This window comes from Phoca vitulina, unplaced genomic scaffold (assembly GCF_004348235.1).
Source record: "Phoca vitulina isolate PV1807 unplaced genomic scaffold, GSC_HSeal_1.0 scaffold62, whole genome shotgun sequence".
NCBI classification, from domain to species: Eukaryota; Metazoa; Chordata; class Mammalia; order Carnivora; family Phocidae; genus Phoca; species Phoca vitulina.
In genome coordinates this window covers 7539199-7560602 of record NW_022589765.1, presented here as the reverse complement: position 1 = coordinate 7560602, position 21404 = coordinate 7539199, and the positions used below count along the sequence as shown (strand labels likewise).

The window sequence follows — 21404 nt, the reverse complement described above, 5'->3', positions numbered from 1 at the left end:
CACAAATGATTTGATTGATTGATTTTTACAAATGATTTGATTTTAGAAGTCCAGCAAATGATTTTCTCTTAGATCTCATTTCTTTAATTTGAGTACTGTTATTAGTTGAAGGTGTTATTTGACTTACCACTTTTTTTTTTTAAGATTTTATTTATTTATTTGACAGAGAGAGATAGCGAGAGGGAACACAAGCAGGGGGAGTGAGAGAGGGAGAAGCAGGCTTCCCACTGAGCAGAGAGCCTGATGCGGGACTCGATCCCAGGACCCTGGGATCATGATCTGAGCCAAAGGCAGATGCTTAACGACTGAGCCACCCAGGCGCCCCTGACTTACCACTTTCTATGGGTGATTTTATTGCTTCATATATGATTAGTAAAACTTACCATAAGAATGTACCTGGGGCACCTGGGTGGCTCAGTAGGTTGGATGCCTGACTCTTGATTTTGGCTTGGGTCATGATCTCAGGGTAGTAGGATTGGGCCCCGTATCAGGCTCCACACTCAACGTGGAATCTGCTTGTTCCTCTCTCTCTGCTCCTCCCTGAGCATGCTTGCGTGCATGCTCTCTCTTTCAAATAAATAAATAAAATCTTAGAAGAATGTAATAAAATCAGTATATACACTTCAATTCTAATGAATAATACTGCATACCAAATTTTAAAAACAATACACTTAGAGCAAGATTTATTTATTTTTAATTTTTTAAAAAGATTTTATTTATTTTTGAGAGAGAGCACAAGCGGTAGAGAGGGGCAGAGGGAGAAGCAGACACCCCGTTAAGCAGGGAGCCTGTTGTGGGACTCCATCCCAGGATCCTGGGATCATGACCTGAGCCGAAGACAGATGCTTAACCAACTGAGCCACCCAGGCGCCGCCCCCCCGCCTTTTTTTTTTTTAAGATTTTATTTATAGAGCAAGATTTAAAAGATAAAACAGTATCTTATCTAAATTTGAACTATTTTCAATTTTTATTCAACCCTAGGGTTTTTTTGTTTTTGTTTTTGGCTTTGTGTTTGATGTTATTTTCCTGCCTGACCTAAGTGGGGAGAAAATCTTCATGTCAGGGTTTTCTGATCACCAGAACCCCTCTGATTCCTAATTTAGACCTAGCCATTTGCGTGTTGGTCTTAGTTTACCATCAGATCTTCCTGTTTCAGCTTACTGGGCTTTAGAAATAAAAACTCTTTAATTACCTGCTTACTTTAATGACTTGGTAAGGCCTTATCTATGCTCATATCCTATTCACCTCAAGGACCTTAGAATCCCAGCACCTTCTTTTGTACAGGCAAGCTGTTCTTTGTTCTGCTTGATTCAGTTCCCTGACAAACTGCTTAAGCTCATTTTACTTTTATATTTTCCTGATGGCAAAGGCCAGAAGAGGAGGATAAAAACAAAATCAAGCTATAGGGTAATTCTCTGTTAAGCCCTTGGTAGTCACCTTCCTATAAGAAAAATGTTTTCCCAGCTTTATTCCAGCTGACTCACTCTATACTCCTCCTTCCATGTCATTGCTCCTTCTTACCTCTTTAGGAGTCTGTCAGGAATTTTGCAACCTGACAAGAGGCTTCTTCAGAGCCAACCACCTTTTTTTTTTTCTCAGAGCCTAGAAAAAGGTATGTCCTCTTACTGACAGAAAAAGAAGACTTTGTTCGTCCATTTTTCGTGTTGCCAAATTGTTTTGGTATATTCTTTTCATCCAGTATAGTATAAAGTCTGGAAATGTGAATGTTAAGTGTGAGATTGCTCTTAATATTTTTTTGTGTGTATTTTAGGAGGGGGGTCTTTGAGTTCCTAGTTGTTTAGTTGACTATGAAGCAGGTGGCAAATATAAGTTTAGTTTGCACTCTCTTTCCTCCCTATTCTCAGAAGGCTTACAGATTGTGTTTGTTTGCTTTTCAGATAACTCTCAGGTAAGAGGTAAACACCAAGCCCAAAAGGCAGAAGGATCTGTCTTTAGCTAAAGGGTGAGAAACTAGAGGTAGAGTGGTTTAAGGGATCTGGCTCTTTGAAACCACAGAAATGCAGTGTTCTTTTCAAAAGCAGACTTAAGCGCTTCCACCATGATTTTAAGGCCTGATTACCCTAAAGCCATAGCACATGAGTGATGAAGATTTAAGTTTAAAATTGGAAAAGGTGGGGCGCCTGGGTGGCTCAGTGGTTAAGCGTCTGCCTTCGGCTGAGGTCATGATCCTGGGATCCTGGGATCAAGCCCCGCGTCGGGCTCCCTGCTTGGCGCGGGGCCTGCTTCTCCCTCTCCCACTCCCCCTGCTTGTGTTCTCTCATTGTCTCTTTCTCTGTCAAAAAATAAAATCTAAATAAATAAATAAATAAAATCTTTAAAAAAACAATTGGAAAAGGTGATCCAGTGATTGCCTGGAGAGAAACCACTTGCTGAAACTCTGAAAAACCAAGACTCCTACCTATAGTCAGACATGTCAATACCTGATTTCAAAACGTGGGTTTTGCAGTAAGCCAGGCAAAACAGTGCATGCAACTAACTTCTATTTGGGGAATTTAATCTATAAAGGTTCTTAATACACACTTGTATTGATTGCCATTCAAATCTAGAAGCTATTAGTGCTTCTGGTTGTGGAAGGATTTTGAGATTATGTAATGACAGACTTGGGAAGCAAATCCTTCATATTGCAGAAGACTCATTAGTTTTTTGGTTGACAAATAATGTATCTGAAATATTTCTAGTATCCTTTTTATAAAATGAAGAGTGTCCTGAAAAGGTTTTATATATATAGTAATTGAATCCCTTTTTATTTATTTATTTATTTGGCACAAGAGCAGGAATGGGGGAGGGGCAGAGGGAAAGGGAGAGAGAATCTTTTTTTTTTTTTAAAGATTTTATTTATTTATTTGAGAGAGAGAGTGGAGAGAGTGAAAGAGAGAGGGAACACAAGCAGGGGGAAGGGCAGAGGGAGAAGCAAGCTCCGCACCGAGCCGGGAGCCCAACGTGGGGTTCAATCCCAGGACTCCAGGATCATGACCCAAGCTGAGGGCAGATGCCTAACCCACTGAGCCACCCAGGCACCCCGAGAGAAAGAATCTTAAGCAGGCTCCATGCCCAGCACAGAGCCCAAGCAGGGCTTGATCTCACAACCCTGAGATCATGACCTGAGCCAAAATCAAGAATCGGATGCTTAACCAACTGAGCCACTCAGGCGCCCCTTATTTATTTATTTTTAAAGGTTTTAGTTTTTTAAAGTAATCTCTGTACCCAGTGTGGGGCTCAAACTCACAACCCCAAGATCAAGAGTCACATGTTCCACCTACTTAGCCATCTAGGTGCCACTTGAATCCCTTTTTAATGACAACATAATTTTTTTTTTAAAGATTTTATTTATTTATTTGACAGAGAGAGACACAGCGAGAGAGGGAACACAAGCAGGGGGAGTGGGTAAGGGAGAAGCAGGCTTCCTGTGGAGCAGGGAGCCCGATGCGGGGCTTGATCCCAGGACCCTGGGATCATGACCTGAGCTGAAGGCAGATGCTTAACGACTGAGCCACCCAGGCGCCCCATAATGACAACATAATTTTAATTGATATTGATCTAGAAAGTTGGCTGTTGATGTTTATTTGACCTATATAGGTTAACCTCATTTTGAACATGTTGACTGAGGACAGCTTCAAAATGATATAAATATTTTTAAATAATGATTATAAGTCAATTTACGTATCGAGATTTTGTCAATTTGTCACAGTAGCCATCTTGTTTTTTTTTTTTTTTTTTTTTGTGAGGGGACAATCTAAGCCAAAATACTTAAGCGATTAATATACCTTCCTACTCTTCACTGAGCGCTTTTGAAAAATGTACTTAACTGCATATGTACAGTAGTATTTGCATTTGGGCATATACACTAAATGCACTGTCTGGGAAAGCTTTGACTGAATTCACAGGTGCGCAAATTTTTTTTTCTGGTCAGTGAACATTATTGAATACTTAGATGAATATTTATGCAATGATATTGGCCATTCAGTTCCTCCCACTTTTTCCCTTTATCACACACTAACAGATCATAGGATTAATTGTCCACTTAATTAACTTGGGTGTGGGGTAGAGTTGCCAGATAAAATACAGGACTGCCAGTGAAATTCCAATTTTAGATAAACATACTGAAAATGTATTTGTTGTTTATCTGAAATTGGAATTTAACTGGACAGCCTATATTTGTAGTTGCTAAGTCTGGCAGCCCTAGGTAGGGGAGAACTGGTGGTTATGGGCACAGTTGTGAGATTTAAATACTAGAGTGTGCAATGATAAAGGTAGCCTTTACTCTGACAGGAATATTAAAATTTTTATTTTAGTGCAATGTTTATTTTAGAGTCCAACACTTTTTTCTTTGTGCATCAGTGAAAACAAAGCTCAGAAACTTAATGTATTGTTTAGGGATACCTTGCATTTTTTTTTTAAAGATTTTATTTAGGGATCACAAGTAGGCAGGGCAGCAGGCAGAGGGAGAGGGAGAAGCAGGCTCCCCACTGAGCAGGGAGCCCCATGCGGGACTCGATCCCAGGACCCTGGGATCATGACCTGAGCCGAAGGCAGACACTTCACTGACTGAGCCACTCAGATGCCCTGATACCTTACATTTTTAAATAATAAAGTAAGGGAACAATAAATCAAATCTGGGCTAGTGGTTTCCTCTAAGGGGAAGGCAGCAGATGGAATAGAGCAGCACAGTAGCCGTACTGGTCTTGATGCTATTCTCATTCTCAGGTGACATGGTGAATCACTGTTCATTTTATTTGTTATGCTTCGTAATTACATGCATATGCTACATATACTTTTTTGTACATATCAAATATAAAGTAACAGTTTGGACATTAAAATATGTTCAATGAGAAAATTAGACTATATGCAAAGTTTCACTTCCTGTACTTTCTAAAATAAATCCCAAATCCAAAAAGTAAAGAGGCATTCATTTCTTCCTTATCTTCTCCGGGTTAGCATCCTTAGTTCTATATATCATTCTACTTGGTTTCTAGAACATTCACTAAATTGGTTTCTCTTTTTCAGATATGTTCTGTTTCATCAGAGCTTCTCTTAAAATGTGGTATCCCAGGGGCGCCTGGGTGGCTCAGTCGTTAAGCGTCTGCCTTCGGCTCAGGTCATGATCCCAGGGTCCTCGGATCGAGCCCCACATCGGGCTCCCTGCTCAGCGGGGAGCCTGCTTCTCCCTCTCCCACTCCCCCTGCTTGTGTTCCCTCTCTCGCTGTGTCTCCCTCTGTTAAATAAATAAAAATCTTAAAAAAAAAAAAAATGTGGTATCCCAGTGGTACACAATATTCTTATTTATATTTTTTACAGAGGGAGAGAGAGAGAGAGCAGGGTCGGGGGGGCAGAGGGAGAGGGAGAGAGAATCTCAAGCAGACTCCCCACTTAGTGCAGAGCCTGACGCCGGGCTCCATCTCATGACCCTAAGATTGTGACCTGAGCTGAAATCAAGAGTCGGACACTGAACTGACTGAGCCACCCAGGCATCCCTGGTACACAGTACTCTTATCAGTGTGAAGTAGATTAGAATTTACCACTCCCCTTGCCCTGGGCATAATAGTTCTGTTAACTCAGCCTAAGATTACACTAACTTTTTCGACAGCCATATCACAGCCTTTACTGAGTCTAAGCAATCAACAAAAATAAATATTTTTACCTGGTTTGTTGTTAAGTCATGTCTCCCCAATCATGTATTTTACCATTATCCCTACTACATTGCATTCTGTTAAGATTTGGCTTATTGTTCTAACGTGTTAAAATATTTTTGGGTCTTGTCAGCTAGTATATTCCCTATCCCTCCCACTTTCTGTTGTCTGCAAATTTGGTAGATATGCCATCAGTGTCCATATTCAAGATGTTAATACGAATAAGTAGAATAGGGGCGCCTGGCTGGTTCAGTCGGTAGAGCATGAGACTCTTGATCTCAGGATTGTAAGTTCAAGCCACACGTTGGGTGTAAAGATTATTAAAAAAAAAAAAATCTTAAAAAAAAAGGAAGGATAGAGCGCAGGAGAAATTATTTAATAGTTCCTTATGGTTTTTCATTGATCCATTAATCAGCATACTTTGAGTAATGTTCAACCAGTTACAAACCTACCTAAGTATATTCTAGCCTACATCTCTTTGTTGTCTATAAGGATATCGTGGCTTGTTCAGTCGGTCAAGCATGTGACTTTTGATCTCGGGGTTGTGGGTTTGAGCCCCACATTGGGTATAGAGATTACTTAAAAATAAAATCTTTTTTTTAAAAAAGGATATTGTGTGAGTATTACAAAATTTAGTGCTTAAATCCAGATTTTTTGCATGTGTACAGTATTCCCTTTATATTCCAGGCCAGTAACCCTATCAGAAAAGGAAATTAGGTTAATCTCATATGATAGGCTTTCTGTGAATGCTTACTGACTATTAATGATTATCTTTTACCCACACCTAGGGCCCTTAAACCATTTAACAATGTGCTTAAGAATTTTGCTTAGGATTGAATCTGCTTATAGTTTTTAACATTTACCTGCTTTCCAGTGTTGACTATCGAGTGTTTTCTCAGTTTATTCTTCCAGACTCTGATTCTTTAAAGGTTTTAGATAAGGGAGTAAGCTGTATAAATTCTCAGGGTATGCTGGGGTATAATTTGTCTTGGACAAGAGAACTGAACTCATTTAGATTATCTAGGTACTTTTACCTCCTTGAATGCTTTGGGATTCAGTTTCCTCACTCTACAATTTGTTTTTCCTTTTCTGGTTTGACCATCAGTAATCTTAATTGGGGAAAAAAAAAGAATCGAGGCGGCCTTTTTTTTTTTTTTTAAAGATTTATTTATTTATTTGACAGAGAGAGACACAGGGAGAGAGGGAACACAAGCAAGGGGAGTTGGAGAGGGAGAAGCAGGGAGCCCGATGTGGGGCTCGATCCCAGAATCCTGGGATCATGATCTGAGCCGAAGGCAGACGCTTAACGACTGAGCCACCCAGGCGCCCCTCGAGGCAGCCTTTTACATTATACTATTTGTCTATACATATAAGCAGACCTGTACCTTTTGTTGTTCTTGTTGTGAATATAAATTAAAGAAAATCTGTGTCTGATGTTTTTTTAAATCCTAGCACATTCTGAGCACTAGTCTTTGTGATATTGTTCTTATAGGTTTTTGCAGTTTTCTTTGGATATGTGCCCATTCCATCCCTCCAATTTCTAAAATTTTTTTTTAAGATTTTTTATTTATTTATTTGACAGAGAGAGACATAGCGAGAAGGGGAACACAAGCAAGGGGACTGGTAGAGGGAGAAGCAGGCTTTCGAGCAAGGAGCCTGATGTGGGGCTCGATCCCAGGACCCTGGGATCATGACCTGAGCCGAAGGCAGACGCTTAATGACTGAGCCACCCAGGCGCCCCCATCCCTCCAATTTCTTCTGCATGTTTTCCTTTAAAATATTTTTTATGATATGGCATTGTGGAGATGCAATCACCAAAATTCAGGCCATGAGAATTTCTACAGGATGAACAACCTAGTTTCTTTTGTTGTTGTTTGATTGGTTGGTTTTTTAAGACAATTTTTTTTTTTCGAGCAGTTATAGGTTTGCAGCAAAATTGAGAGGAAGGTACAGAGATTCCCCATTTACCTCCTCCCACTCACACATGCATATCCTCCCACAATATCAGCATCCCTCACCAGAGTGGTACACGTGTTACAATTGATGAGTCTACACTGACACATCATTATCACCCAAAGTCCATAGTTTACCTGAGGGTTCACTCTTGGTGTTGGACATTCTATGGGTTTGGACAAATGAATGACGTGTACCCCTCATTATAGTATCATAAAGAGTAGTTTCACTGCCCTAAAAATCCTCTTCAGGATGAATAACCTATTTCTTCAATACACGAACTGCAAGAAATAAGAGATTGGAGGGGAACCTACTGATTGAGAGAGACATATCAACTGATTGTACACATGGACCTTATCTGGATATTAATTGAAAGGAACCAGCTGTAAAAAGTAATTGAGACAATCTGGGCAATATGAATTTGTGACTGTGTATAATAGGGTATTGTTAAATTTGATAATAGTATTGTGGTTATGTTTTATATATATATATTTTAGATTTTTTATTTATTCATTTGAGACAGACAGAGCACAAGCAGGGGGAGAGGCAGAGGGAAAGGGAGCAGCAGACTCCCCGCTAAGCTGGGAACCTGATATGGGGCTCCACATGGGGCTCGATCCTAGCACCTGGAGATCATGACCTGAGCCGAAGGCAGATGCTCAACCATCTGAACCACCCAGGCACCCTGGTTATGTTTTAAATAGAAGTCTTTTTTAGATACGTAACATTTTTATGGGTAAAAATAAAACAATTGCTGGGATTTGCTTCAAAATAATCTGGCGGGGGTGTGGGGGAGGAGTATTGATATCATTATTGAACATGGTCAATATGTTGTACATGTGGGTTCATGATATTCTCCCAGTTTTGTATACATTTGAAATGGCCACAATTAAAAGTTGGAAAAACTCCCCCAAAATGTATTTTTATGGTCACATTCATTGTTACTAGCAGATTCAGGACTAAAACTCATATCTCCTGATTCCAGTTTATGTTATTTTACTATGTAGCTAAACTTCTAGCCCTTCTACTTCCAAATTGATGTCATGGTGCCCTTTCAGTCTCTGGGCCCCCCAGGTCTTCCCTGGGCAATTTGTGGTGATCCTTTGGATTATCAAGGCTTTAATAAGTGGCCAGTTTTACTTGATTGGCTACATACCCATGTGAAACCATGAAGCGTTTTTAGAATTATTAGGGTAAGTTCACAGGCTGCATGGGTTGTTAGAATCAGCCAAGAGACTCGTGTCCTAGTCCTAACTGGGGCTTTGATCTTAGCTTAAGCTCTGGGAGGGTCGGGATCATGTTGGCTTTGTTCACTGTTTTACACCCAGTGCTTAGCACTGTGCTCGTATATGGTAAGCAGTATGTAAATGGATTAATGTCACCTTCTTTAGCCTCATTTTCCTCACATGTGAAATGAAATCATTGGTCTAAATGGTTCTTAAGCTTCCTTCAAACACTTAAAAAAAATTATTTTTCCCATGGTACCTGGGTGGCTCAGTTGGCTAAGCATCTGATTTTGGCTCAGGTCATGATACCAGGGTTGGGATACCTAGCCCCACGTTGGGCTCCATGCTCAGTGGGGAGTCTGCTTCTTCCCCTTCCTATGTTCCAGCCCCTGCTAGCTCACCAACGTGCACTCTCTCTCTCTCAAATAAAATCTTTTAAAAAAATTATTCTTCCCTTTTGAGTGATTTTTAAAAAATCCTTTTAGGATTTGGGGGTTTGGTTTTGTTCTGTTTACCTTTTAGGATTTTGAAAAGAATTACTGTAAATTTCTTTAACACTAGGTAACATCAATAGATAGGTATACTCACTTCTGTCACCTGTGACAGAAAATCCACAGTTATAATGCATCCACATCTCTTAAAAATAGCCTACTGGGGCGCCTGGGTGGCTCAGTTAGTTAAGCGACTGCCTTCGGCTCAGGTCATGATCCTGGAGTCCTGGAATCAAGTCCCGCATCGGGCTCCCTGCTCAGCAGGGAGTCTGCTTCTCCCTCTGACCCTACCCCCCTCATGCTCTCTCTCTCTATCTCATTCTCTCTCTCAAATAAATAAATAAAGTCTTTTAAAAAAATAGCCTACTGCTGTGCATTTTCTGTAAGATTGATTTTGTTTTTCCAAAGTTAAATGAGTACTGTTCTTGAAATTACTAGAGAGTCAGGTTTAGCAAGTTCCAAAGTCAAGCTATCTAAGAGGGTTAATACAGCTTCGTGTTGCTTGCGTATTTGTTAAGCTTTCACTGAAATTGTATTGAATGCAGTATTATTATGTCAGAGCTTATAAAGGATTGGACATTGTGCTTCCTATGGAAACTTGGTGAGCAATTTTTAGGTAAGTTGCAGTTATTGTCATTGGATCCAAGTCTAGTGACTGGGCACCTACCAGGGAGTAGTGACCTTATTATTCTAATGAAATTGTGCTGGAGGTATGTAAAGGCTATTGCTGGATCAAGTCAGAGTTTATAAAAGAAAAAGAATTCCTATACTGTCTTGCATAATAACAAAGCAATGTTTTGAAGCCATGTGAATTAAAAAAATAATATTGTGCAGACATTAAAATGAATTGTTCTAAACACAAATGCCCTAGCTGCAAAAGGAAAACTATAATTAAAATGCTAAATGGATAGGGACTTTGAGAAAGCATCTGTCACACATTATTTTATATTCAAACATGAACTTTGTTAGTATAAACTCAACATAGCGAGTACATGAAAATAACTTTGTAATACAAAACAGGATATGATGAGGGGCGCCTGGGTGGCTCATTACGTTAAGCATCTGCCTTCGGCTCAGGTCATGATCCCGGGGTCCTAGGATCGAGCCCGGCATTGGGCTCCCTGCTCAGCAGTGAGTCTGCTTCTCCTTCCTCCTCTCCCTCTGTGATCTCACTCTCTCTCAAATAAATAAAATCTAAAAAAAAAAAAATGAATTAAGATATTCTATCTGTATTGATAGTTACTGAAGTACTAGTTTGAAAATTGCATTTATATTCAAAACCTAAGTGGCAGCACAGTAAAAATAATTTTAATGTTTGATCTGTAAGCCCTGTGGGGTTTTTTTTTTTAGTAGAATACCAATACTTTTTTTTACAGCAGACTTTATTATGAAGCTGTCTTAGAAATTGCTTGTTTTTCCTGTTTAAATTTAATAGTGCCATTGGTATATTGTCTTCAATTTCAGAAACTTGCAAAATCAAAGATTTTCTGTGTTTGTAACTAGTATTAGTATGTTGGAAGTTTTTCTTATGCTATTAGGTAATCAAGGAAGTTGAGCTTTTAATTATATTTTTGTTCAATTTCATAAGAAGCACATTTATTATTTTTTGCACATTGATTATTTAAATTAAGCTTTGTCAATCAGATATTTAAATGTGTTGAAAATATTTCATTTAAAAATACCCTATTGGGGAGCCTGGGTGGCTCAGTTGGTTAAGCATCTGCCTTCGGCTCAGGTCATGATCCCAGGGTCCTGGTATTGAGCCCTGCATCAGGCCCTCTGCTCAGCGGGGAGTCTGCTTCTCTCTCTCCCTCTGCCTGCCACTCTGCCTACTTGCGCTCTCTCTGTCAAAAGAATAAATAATATCTTTGAAAAAAATTTTAAAAAATACCCTATGATAAAATTTTTCAAATGAAAAAATGAACTTTTGAAGCTCTCATTTTGGTTAGGTTTTATTTAAGTGGGGTATACCACCAATACTTAAATATGTCTACCGTTACTTCAGAGGGTTTTGTTGATTTTTTAAAGCAGGCTCCATACCCAATGTGGGGCTTGGACTTAGGACCCTGAGATTGAGTCCTTTGCTCTACTAGCCAAGTCAGCCAGGCGCCCCACTTCAGAAGTTCTTAAAGATTTCACTTGGTGTGGAGTACAGTGAAAGTTATTTTATGTAGGCATTTAGACTTTTTCTGGGAAAAAATTACTGACCTTAACCTGTAAAAAGAAAGAATCTAATTTACAATATTTAGTATCTGCAGAAATTTTGAAGGAATATTTTTCTAGTTAACTAGATGCATCAAAGTAATAGTGGACATTTCTGGATGTGTGTGTGTTAGATTATGTCAGTGTTTCCTACAGTATATCTAAAGTTTAAGGGAAATCAGAGAGTATAAAATTGAGATCATTAATCATGGTATAAATTAACATCTTCAACTCCCGAACTAATGAAGGGTCTTAAAATTTCCTAAAATTACGGGAACTCTAAAAAACTCCTGCTTAAAAGGGGCTTAGTTTGTTGGGTCATGCAGCTTAGTTTGTTGGGAAAACTTAGAGTAGAATTTAATTTTCTTGATCTCTAGACACTCATTTCTCCTGTCCCCAAACTTGAACATGAATAGTTGTTTTCTTTAAGCACATAATCACCCTGAAATAGTATAATGTTATTATCTCTACTTTGAAGTTAGAGACTTAGAAACAGAAGAGTTGAGCTGTTATCCAGGGATACCAAAGATTAGGGACCCCTCCCTTACCTGGCAGCCACTTCTTTGGTAATGGATTCTCCAGTACAGCTGAAAATAAAAAATAATCACTTAAACAGTCTCTGACCAATCAAAAACAGTGCCACAAAGTCCACAGTAAAGTCGTGTACAAAACTTCTCATGGGGAGACCCTCACTCAGAATCTCTGGATTCTTCCTTTAGCATACTATTCCATTTTTGAAAACCTGGTTTCCCAGCTCAATGCAGATTAGAAGCAAAAATTAGAAGGGGATGGGGCGCCTGGGTGGCTCAGTCAGTTAAGCATCTGCCTTGGGCTCAGCTCGTGATCCCACGGTCCTGGGATCAAGCTTTGTGTTGGGCTTCCTGCTCCCCTCGGAGCACTCCCTGTTCTTGGGCTGGCACGTGTGTGCGTGCGCTCTCTCTCAAATAAATAAATAAATAAATAAATGAAATCTTTAAAAAAAAATTAGAAGGGGATGAGGAGAGAAGCTTTTAAAGACAGGCACATGGCCAACTGTAAGAAGTAACCAATTAAAATGACCACTTAAATTGAAGAAAGAGATTCAAACTGTAAAACAGACATTCCAAGCATGATAGCCTAGGGTCCTGTAGTGTGAAGACAAATAAATTCCCTGCAAATAAATGTCCCTCCAGGGCATTACTATATTAAAATGTAGTGTTATATTTGAGCATAATTACTCTGAGTCAGTAAGAAAGGGAAAATTTTATATCTTTTGTTTAAGAAGGTATTTTCAAGGGAAAGATCACTGAAATGGCAAGGCTTAGCCTATAATGTATTTACTTACAAGAAGCTTTTGAAATGGAAATTAAAAAATAATTAAAATACTTTCAGAAGTTTGACACTAAAAGAGAAGCTTCATCTCTCTTGAAATTTTATATATAAAACATTTCATTGTTTTATTTCCTAGCAGTGCCAAATCAATTAGGTGTTAATTGTAGTGGTAAAAGGCAGATCAGGATTCAGAGCTTTTGACTTAATCAGTCTAGTCCAACCCAAGAAGCAGCACTAATTGCCTTTACTTTGGTGTTCATTCATAGCGCCGATTAGGTAGGATATTTTCATAATCATCATCTTTTAAGACCTTACCCAGAAAGGAGGCAATATTGCAAGGTATTTTAGAGAGTGGACTCTTAGCATCAGACTGCCTGGGGTCTAATTCTGGCCCTACTATTTATTAACAGTGCAATTTAAATGATCTAATCTGACCCAAGCCTCAATTGTTTTGTTGTGTAAAATAGGGAAGGTAATAAAACTACCTCATAGGAAAGTTGTGAGGACAAAAGAAGCTAAAACAAGTCAAGTCTTAGCAAGGTTTTGGTCACATGCTTAATAAATGATGGCCATTGTTTTATTATTATTACAATGCCCCATTAGGAACACTTCCTGTGGGAATACTAAATAATGATTTACTGTTTCTTAGGGTGAAACGAATTGTTCTTTTCTCATCTTGGCACATGATACAAATCATTTTAGCCAACTTCACAAATTACAAATGGGCTTTCACTTTTTATTAGATGCCAATGTTCTATAAATGGTTCAAAAAATGAATCACAAAAGAATTCTGGTGTTACAGGCTACCCTGGTAAAGACAATTTTAGGCTTGATTAGCCTAGAAGGTATAGTAGTCTGAAACGTTTTACTGCCTACCAAGACCATAACAACTTCGTAACATTTAAAATATATTTCAAACATTAGTGTCTTTTGTTATTAGTTTTTTGTTTAATGGCATCACAAAACGTAAGCCAGATCCCGTTTTAATCACCAGCTCAATATAATATGACTTTTTTCACATTCCCTGTTGGTAAGTGGGCTGGAGTTTGATAGCCTGTAGGGTATCTTTTCTGTGTTCAGAAATTGGTCTCAGGCTCCCCACCGCTGACAAACTGCCAAAGTATCTTGGAGAAACTTGCTGAAGCTCATCATTTTTGAGTTTCGATGAAGCAATTTAATGCTGCTGAAGAAACTCCCACTTACTCTGCGTGCCCCATGGCGCTCACTTAATCCTTACAGAAGTTCTGTGAAGTAGAGTGCTTTTACCCTTTTACAGAGGAGATTGAGGCTTGGAGAAATTAAATGATTTGATCAAGGTCACACGTAGAGTAAATGGTATAAAGACTATTTAAGCAGGGCCCATATGCTTGAAAGCTCTTGGTCTTTTCACTATGTCCCCATGGCTCTCAAAAGGAAGTAATAAATTACTCTTTATAGTTTGTACATGGCTATATGTAAAGTCCTGTTAGAATCAATCTGGAATATTTCCATGTGTGTCAACAATTGGCCTGTAATTTAGATCCTGTGAATCAACGGCCAGAAAGTGTTCTTTATGAAATCTGTTACATAACAGATAAATGTGGCTCCCCATTCTGTTTTTTTTTTCTTTGACAGTTAAAAAAACCTGGTCAGATTTCTCAAAGTTAGGGTCATGGGGAAGGTAGATTTTCTTTTTCTTCCCTTCTTTACCTCATATGGGGCTTAAGTTTTTTTTAATCTTATTTCATCTTGCTGCTACACCTCTGAGGCAGGTAATTTTTTTTTTCCCTAATTGGCATTCAGAATATGTGCCACATAGAAATTCAAGCCCCTTCAAGGTATTTTGTTTTTATTTTTGTTTTGATTGCACTTATATTGTTCTAGACATCCTTTGTGTGGAATCTTTTTTTTTTTTTTTTAAGATTTATTTATTTGCGAGAGAGGGTGCTTGAATGAGCAGGGGGAGGGACAGAGGGAGAAGGAGAGAGGCAGACTCCCCCTGAGGGTGGAACCCAATGCGAGACTTGATTTCACCACCCTGAGATAAAATCAAGAGTCTGAGGCTTAACCTACTGAGCCAACCAAGCACCCCTCTTTTTTCCTTTTTTTAAAAATCGGAATAGCGTTGGTTCTAATTACCTCTGGATAAAGAGGATTTTGTTACATAGCAGTATAGGTTTGCCAGGGAAGTCAAATAATTGGGAATATATTTTTCATTTCTGGAAATTGTCCTTTGTTAACATGAAGTAATATTGTCCAGGTGATACAATTAAATAGTGGGCACTATTTTATATAGCTACTGGGTTTTTTTTTGTTTGTTTTGTTTTTAAGATTTACTTATTTTTAGAGAGAGAGAGTGCACATGACCTGGGAGGGGAGGGGCGAAGGGAGAGGGAGAGAGAGAATCTTAAGCAGGCTCCACGCCCAATGTGAAGCCCTACTGGGGGCTCGATCTCAGGAACCTGAGATCATGACCTGAGCTGAAGTCAAGAGTTGGAAGCTTAACGGACTGAGCCCCCAGGCGCCCCTAGAAAATTTATTTTAAAGAAATTTATCATGGGGGCGCCTGGGTGGCTCAGTTGTTAAGCGTCTGCCTTTTGCTCGAGTCATGATCCCAGGGTTCTGGGATCGAGCCCCGCATCGGGCTCTCTGCTCGGCGGGAAGCCTACTTCTCCCTCTCCTGCTTCTCCCCCTGCTTGTGTTCCCTCTCTCACTGTGTCTCTGTCTGTCAAATAAATCTTAAAAAAAATCTTAGAAAAAAATTTATCCTGGAAGAACACAAAATTTTATTTACAAGGATGCTTATTATAGTATACATCATAAGTATCTGGGAAGACAAAAGGTACTACTCAGATCTCTAGATTGTAGGATTATGGGTCACTTGTATTTTCTTCTCTACTTTTTTATGTTTTCTACACTTTCTATATGCACAGAATACTTTTCAATCACAAACTATATAAATGTTTTTTTAAATGTGGGCTTCTCTTTAATAAATGTATAGAAATATTTCCCTTCTTGCTTCCACTATTCAGCACCTTCCTTTTATTTCTGTACAGGTCTCCAGGAAAGGTTGGGATTTCAACATTAAAGGTAAGTTGTGTTTTCTGAGAGTTATATTTCTACAAGTTGTGTACACTTCTCATTCATTTTACTATTTTATGTAAATCTTCATTTTCTTGCCTTTGCTGTTACTTATTTTTTGCTAAATAATATTGTCCCTGTATCTTACTAGGTGTGATTGGGTACTCTAGAAATAACAAATATTGTGCTATAAGGAAGGGACTGTAAATTTTTTAGATTTCCACTAATTTTGTAATTTTTGGAATAGAAGAATACTATAAAATACATGTGTATGTTAATTGAAAAAATAATACTTGCATGACAAAAATGTGGAATAACCAAAACACTTGTATGGGCACATGCTTTGGTGTCATCCACTCTATATAAAAATCAATCCCAGCCTTAGCTCCAAGCAAAGGAGTTTGGTATTGAGACATTATGCCAGTGAGAGCTATTTTAAGTCCAAGAATTTCACCAAACAGAACTATTTACATCAAATAGAGTATACACTGTGTGTATGTTTGAGTATATCTGTATATAATGTATGTATAATCTCAAACGTGCTGTATTTTTTTTTTTTAGTACCAGTGTTCCTACCTTCTATTTATACACATTGGATACTGATCTCTTTGTTAAATTGTGGTATGTTCTTATGGCATAGTCTACAGCAGTAGATATGAATGAATTGGTTATATGCAATGACATAGATGAATTTCAGCACCAAAGTGTTGAGTAGGAGAAACGTCACAGTAAGATACATACAGTAAGATGCCATTTATATTAAGTTCAAAAACATGAAAAAGGAAAGAATATGTTGTTTAGAGATAGAAACACAGTAAAACTATAAAGAATAGCAAGGGAATGATAAACACAATATTCAAGGTATCCGTCATCTCTGAGGGAGAAAGAATGTAATGAAAATGGAGAAGGCTATGCAAGAGATTGAAAGCTAATGGTAATGTTCTTTTTCTTAAACTGAGTGCTTAAGAAAGGTTATATCATAATTCTTCATTCCTTGTATTTTATAAAAGTTCTCGTATTTACTCTATTTGATAAAAACAATTTTTAAAAATAATGCATGGACATGGTTAAAATTTGCTCAGTACAAAAAGTAGATGGTTGAAAATGTAGCTTCTCTCTCGTTCCTCATCCTCCACCTCCCAGTCCCCATATCCAGAGACAATTGCTGTTTATGCCTGTAGGTTTTAAAAGCCACTTAGCTCTAAGATATTTATAGGTTATAAGAAAATAGATTTGTGAAATTTATCTTATCTCAGTAATTAAAGATTGTGCTTAACTTGAATAAAATTAGAAAATATACATATTTAGTAAATAAACACAAAATTGGATATTGTTCTTTTTTACTTTTTATTTTGAAATAATTACAGATTACAAGAAGCTGCAAACATAGTACAGAGAACTCCCGTGTCTCTGTCATCCATTTCACTCAGTGGTTATATCTTAATTATAGTACAATATCAGAACCAGAAATTTGACATTGGTACAATATGAGTTTATGGTTTTGCTTCAGTTTATTACATATGTGTATTTGTGTAACTACCACCACAAGATGCAGATCTTTTTCATCACCGCAAAGGTCTCCCTTGTGCTACCCTTTTATAAAGTCACACCCACCCCCTCCCTCACATCATCCCTAACCCCAGGCAGCCACTAAGCTGTTTTCCATTTCTGTAATGTTGTCATTTGAGAATATCCTATAAATGCAGTCATATAGTGTGTGACCTTTTGAGACTGGCCCAAAGGATTGAGATCCAAATTGTTGCATGTATCAATGGTTTATTCCTTTTTATTATTAAATAGTAGTCTATGGTATTCAGACTCTGTACTCAGACCACTGAGTGCATATCATGTATAACAGCGTATCTATTGATATTAAGCAATCCAAAGAAAAGTTTGGTATTGTCCTGAGTTTTTATGATTTTACAGTCTCACAGAAGAGGGATGTGTATGGTGTTTGTAGAACAGAATAGACTTTAAGTGCTCCAAGGAGTTTGGAGGAGGAAGGGGGAGATAGAACAACAGGAGAGCGTAGGTACCTGGAATAGCAGAGAAAAGTTTCAGGGAAGAGGTAGAACTTGTGTTGGGCTTTGAAAATTGGGAGAGATCTGCATAGGCAGAAAAAAATCTGGAAAGCATTGTATGTTAGGCAATAGTATGACCTCATTAATATGCAAAGGTATAGAATTTGCTGGGAGCATTGAAAGACTTGTGTGACCTATGTAAATGTTTTAGCAGTGAAATGATGGAAAAGTAAAGTGGGGCCAGATTTCGATGAACCTCGAATGTCAGCTTAAGAACTCTGGGCTTTGGGACACCTGGGTGGCTCAGTCGGTTAAGCTTCTGACACTTGGTTTCTGTTCAGGTCATGATCTTAGGGTCGTGGGATTGAGCCCCACGGGCTCTGCATGGAGTCATCTTGTCCCTCTCTCTCCCCCGCCCCCCACTTTCCTATAAATCAATAAATAAAAGTTTTTAAAAAACTCTGGGATTTAAAATTTTGAAGCAAAACATTTTATTTATTTTTTTTAAAAGATTTTATTTATTTGTCAGAGCGAGAGAGAGAGAGAGAGAGAGCGAGCATGCACAAGCAGGGGGAGCGGCAGGCAGAGGAGAGAAGCAGGCTCCCCGCTGAGCAAGGAGCCCGATGTTGGACTCGATCCCAGGACCCCGGGATCATGACCTGAGCTGAAGGCAGATGCTTAACCGACTGAGCCACCCAGGCATCCCATGAAGCAAGACATTTTAAAAGTCAATTTTTATATGTCTTAACAGTTGTGCTCTTCAGTTTTTTTGCTGGGGAACTAAGCTAAGTGGTGGAAGGGTGGGAGATAGTTTGGAAGAAAGACTAAGTGCAGAGAGAGCTGTTAAGAGGCAGTTAGAATGTCAAGACTTGAGACTTGGACAACGGGATTGTGTTGATAGGAATCAATGGACGGACGTGACCACTATTTAAAAGTTGTTTCTTGGTGGTTTTTTCTTTTCCTCTTCTCAGCAAAAGAGAGTAGGGGTCACATCTCTAAAACGTTTTTTAAAATTTCACTTTTGGGGCACCTGGCTGCTTCAGTCGGAAGAGCATGCGACGCTTATTTGATCTAAGAGTCATGAGTTTGAGCCCCATGTTGGGGGTAGAGATTACCAAAAAATAAAAACAATAAATAAACTTTAAAAAGTAAATAAGTAAATACATAAAATTTCACTTTAGTCACTGTTAATAGCTTTCCCTTCCTCACTAGTAAAAACTGGAAGTGATCTGAATTTTTTAATAACTGCATTTTTAGCTTTAGTAGCTTTAGTAGTTAATAATGAAAATTTCCTAGAGTGTAGATTACTTTTTTTTTTTTTTTTGAAGATCTCATTTATTTATTTGACAGAGAGAGTACAAGCAGGGGGAGCAGCCAAGGGAGAGGGAGAAGCATGCTCTCTGCTGAGCAGGGAGCCGGATGCGGGACTCGATCCGTGGACCCTGGGATCATGACCTGAGCCGAAGGCAGATACTTAACCAACTGAGCCACCCAGGCACCCCAAGTGTAGATTACTTTTGTACAAATTATTTGTGAAAATGATTTTTTTTTGTTGGATGTGCTTATTAAAATTAAAAAGCTCAAACTGTAGAACTGAATACTATGAGGAGGGTATAAGCAGCTCTCTAATATCCAACAGAGATGGAGGGAAACAGTGGAGTGAATTGCTAGAAATTGAATGATCCTACCATCTCTCTCTTTTTTAAAAAGGTTTTATTTATTTGAGAGAGAGAGTGCATGAGCAGTGGGGAGAGGGGGAGGAAGAGGGGGCAGAGGGTGAGGGAGAAGCAGACTCCCCATTGAGCAGGGAGCCCAATGCGGCTCGATCCCAGGACACTGAGATTATGACCTGAGCTGAAGGCGGACGCTGAACTGACTGAGCCACCCAGGCGCCCCCCGCTACCATACCTCTTAAGGAAGTGTATTTCTGAGGTTGTGATAGGCATGGGTTAAAGAAATGGCCTGATGGTGGGAAGCTGGGATTTGGTAGGCCCTGTGCTTTAGTAATGCGGCAGCCCATCTCCAAAAGGAGGTAATAAATGAGGAGTGTCTGAAGTCTGAGTTGGTGTTGGTTGTCTGCAGGCACATTCTTGGCTTCCATTGCTTTACCTCCACAGCCTGATCAAGGTGCTAGGGGAAGGACCTGGACCTTAGACATCACTGAGAGAGAATCATAGATGACTACATATGCACTAAATCAGGTTTTACTAAGAAACCTTCTGATTAACTTCTCTAGAGATTAGATCCTCTGGTAGGTGCCATATCGCCCCATTAAGCTTGTGACTTAACCACAGTTTACCTTAAGAGGTTGATAGGTTCAAAGTCCAAGAGAGTTTTGTTAAAGCTAAATAAAATAGAAGCCTAACCACTGCTTCCAGTTTTGATCAGTGTGAGAATGTTAATCTGTGATGGTTGTAAGTACTTAATTCAAACAAATTAAATTGAGGTACAGGAATTATTAGTGTGTATTTTTGCTTAGGTTAATTTTGGGAACATACCCATGGAATTAATATTGTATAGTGCTTCTGATTTTTCTACTAATGAACAGTTATTGGAGGATAATTGGATAAATATAGTTAATTCATAAGATAGTTGAAGGTGTTTCTCTAATATGCATTAACTGTACTTAATGACCATCAGCCTTTCAAGTATTCTCTGTCCTTCATCTTGTCAAGATTATCTTACTACTGGTTTTGATTAGAGTCCTTTTTCTTTTGGTTTAAAACCAGGATTTGATTAAAGATATATAAACTTAAGATATGTGTATTTACTGAAGAAAAGCCAGAGCCATGCATTATTCAACATTCATTTAGAAATGATTACTTTTGCCTGGCACTCTTTTAGGTGTACTGGGTACATAGTGGTAGACAGAACAAAGCCCTTGCTCTCATGGAGCTTACATTCTAGTGGGGCAGGGAAGAGACAAAAATATAAGCAAGTAAACAAGGTCGTTTCAGATGGAGATAAGTACAATGAAGAAACAGATAATGTGATAGACAGTTAAGCAGGTAAGGCTATTTTAAGGTGGTCAGGGAAGGTTTTTCTAATGTGATAACACTTGAGCTATCACCCTAAGGATGGTAAAGAACCATCCAGTTAGCCAAAGTGTGATTGTGGGGTTGTGATGGACAAGGGAGGTGAGAAATATAGAGGAGGTCAAAGATGTAGGCCCTCATGGGTTGTGGTAGAGTTTGGATTTTACCTGACACTTAAAATTCCATGAAACAACTTTTCAGCTTGAAGAGATTGGAAGTTCTACAGAAATTTCTCTAGCACATTAAGTCTTCAGCATTATATTGATCTGGAGTAATTTTATCACAGCACCTATCATGATCATATCCTAGTATTTGTATAAGTGCTACCTTGATACTTACATACATCGTTATGTGCCTTAGGTTGCTTATCTGTCAAAAGTGGTTATTGTGACCTTCTTTAACTCTGTGATGTGTACTAAAAATTATGAAAAGTTTTTTTTCTCAGTATCATTACTAG

The 21404-nt window shown here is 38.6% G+C and overlaps 1 protein-coding gene across 1 annotated transcript in view; it reads left to right on the top strand.

Annotated features, from left to right (window-relative positions):
• The window catches only part of WDR44 (WD repeat domain 44), a 75450-nt gene that overhangs the window by 12749 nt on the left and 41297 nt on the right, over positions 1 to 21404 (top strand). Inside the window, exon 2 of the mRNA XM_032391394.1 lies at positions 15867 to 15900. Coding sequence (XP_032247285.1) covers positions 15867 to 15900 — 34 coding nt within the window. The remainder of the gene's footprint in view (positions 1 to 15866; positions 15901 to 21404) is intronic.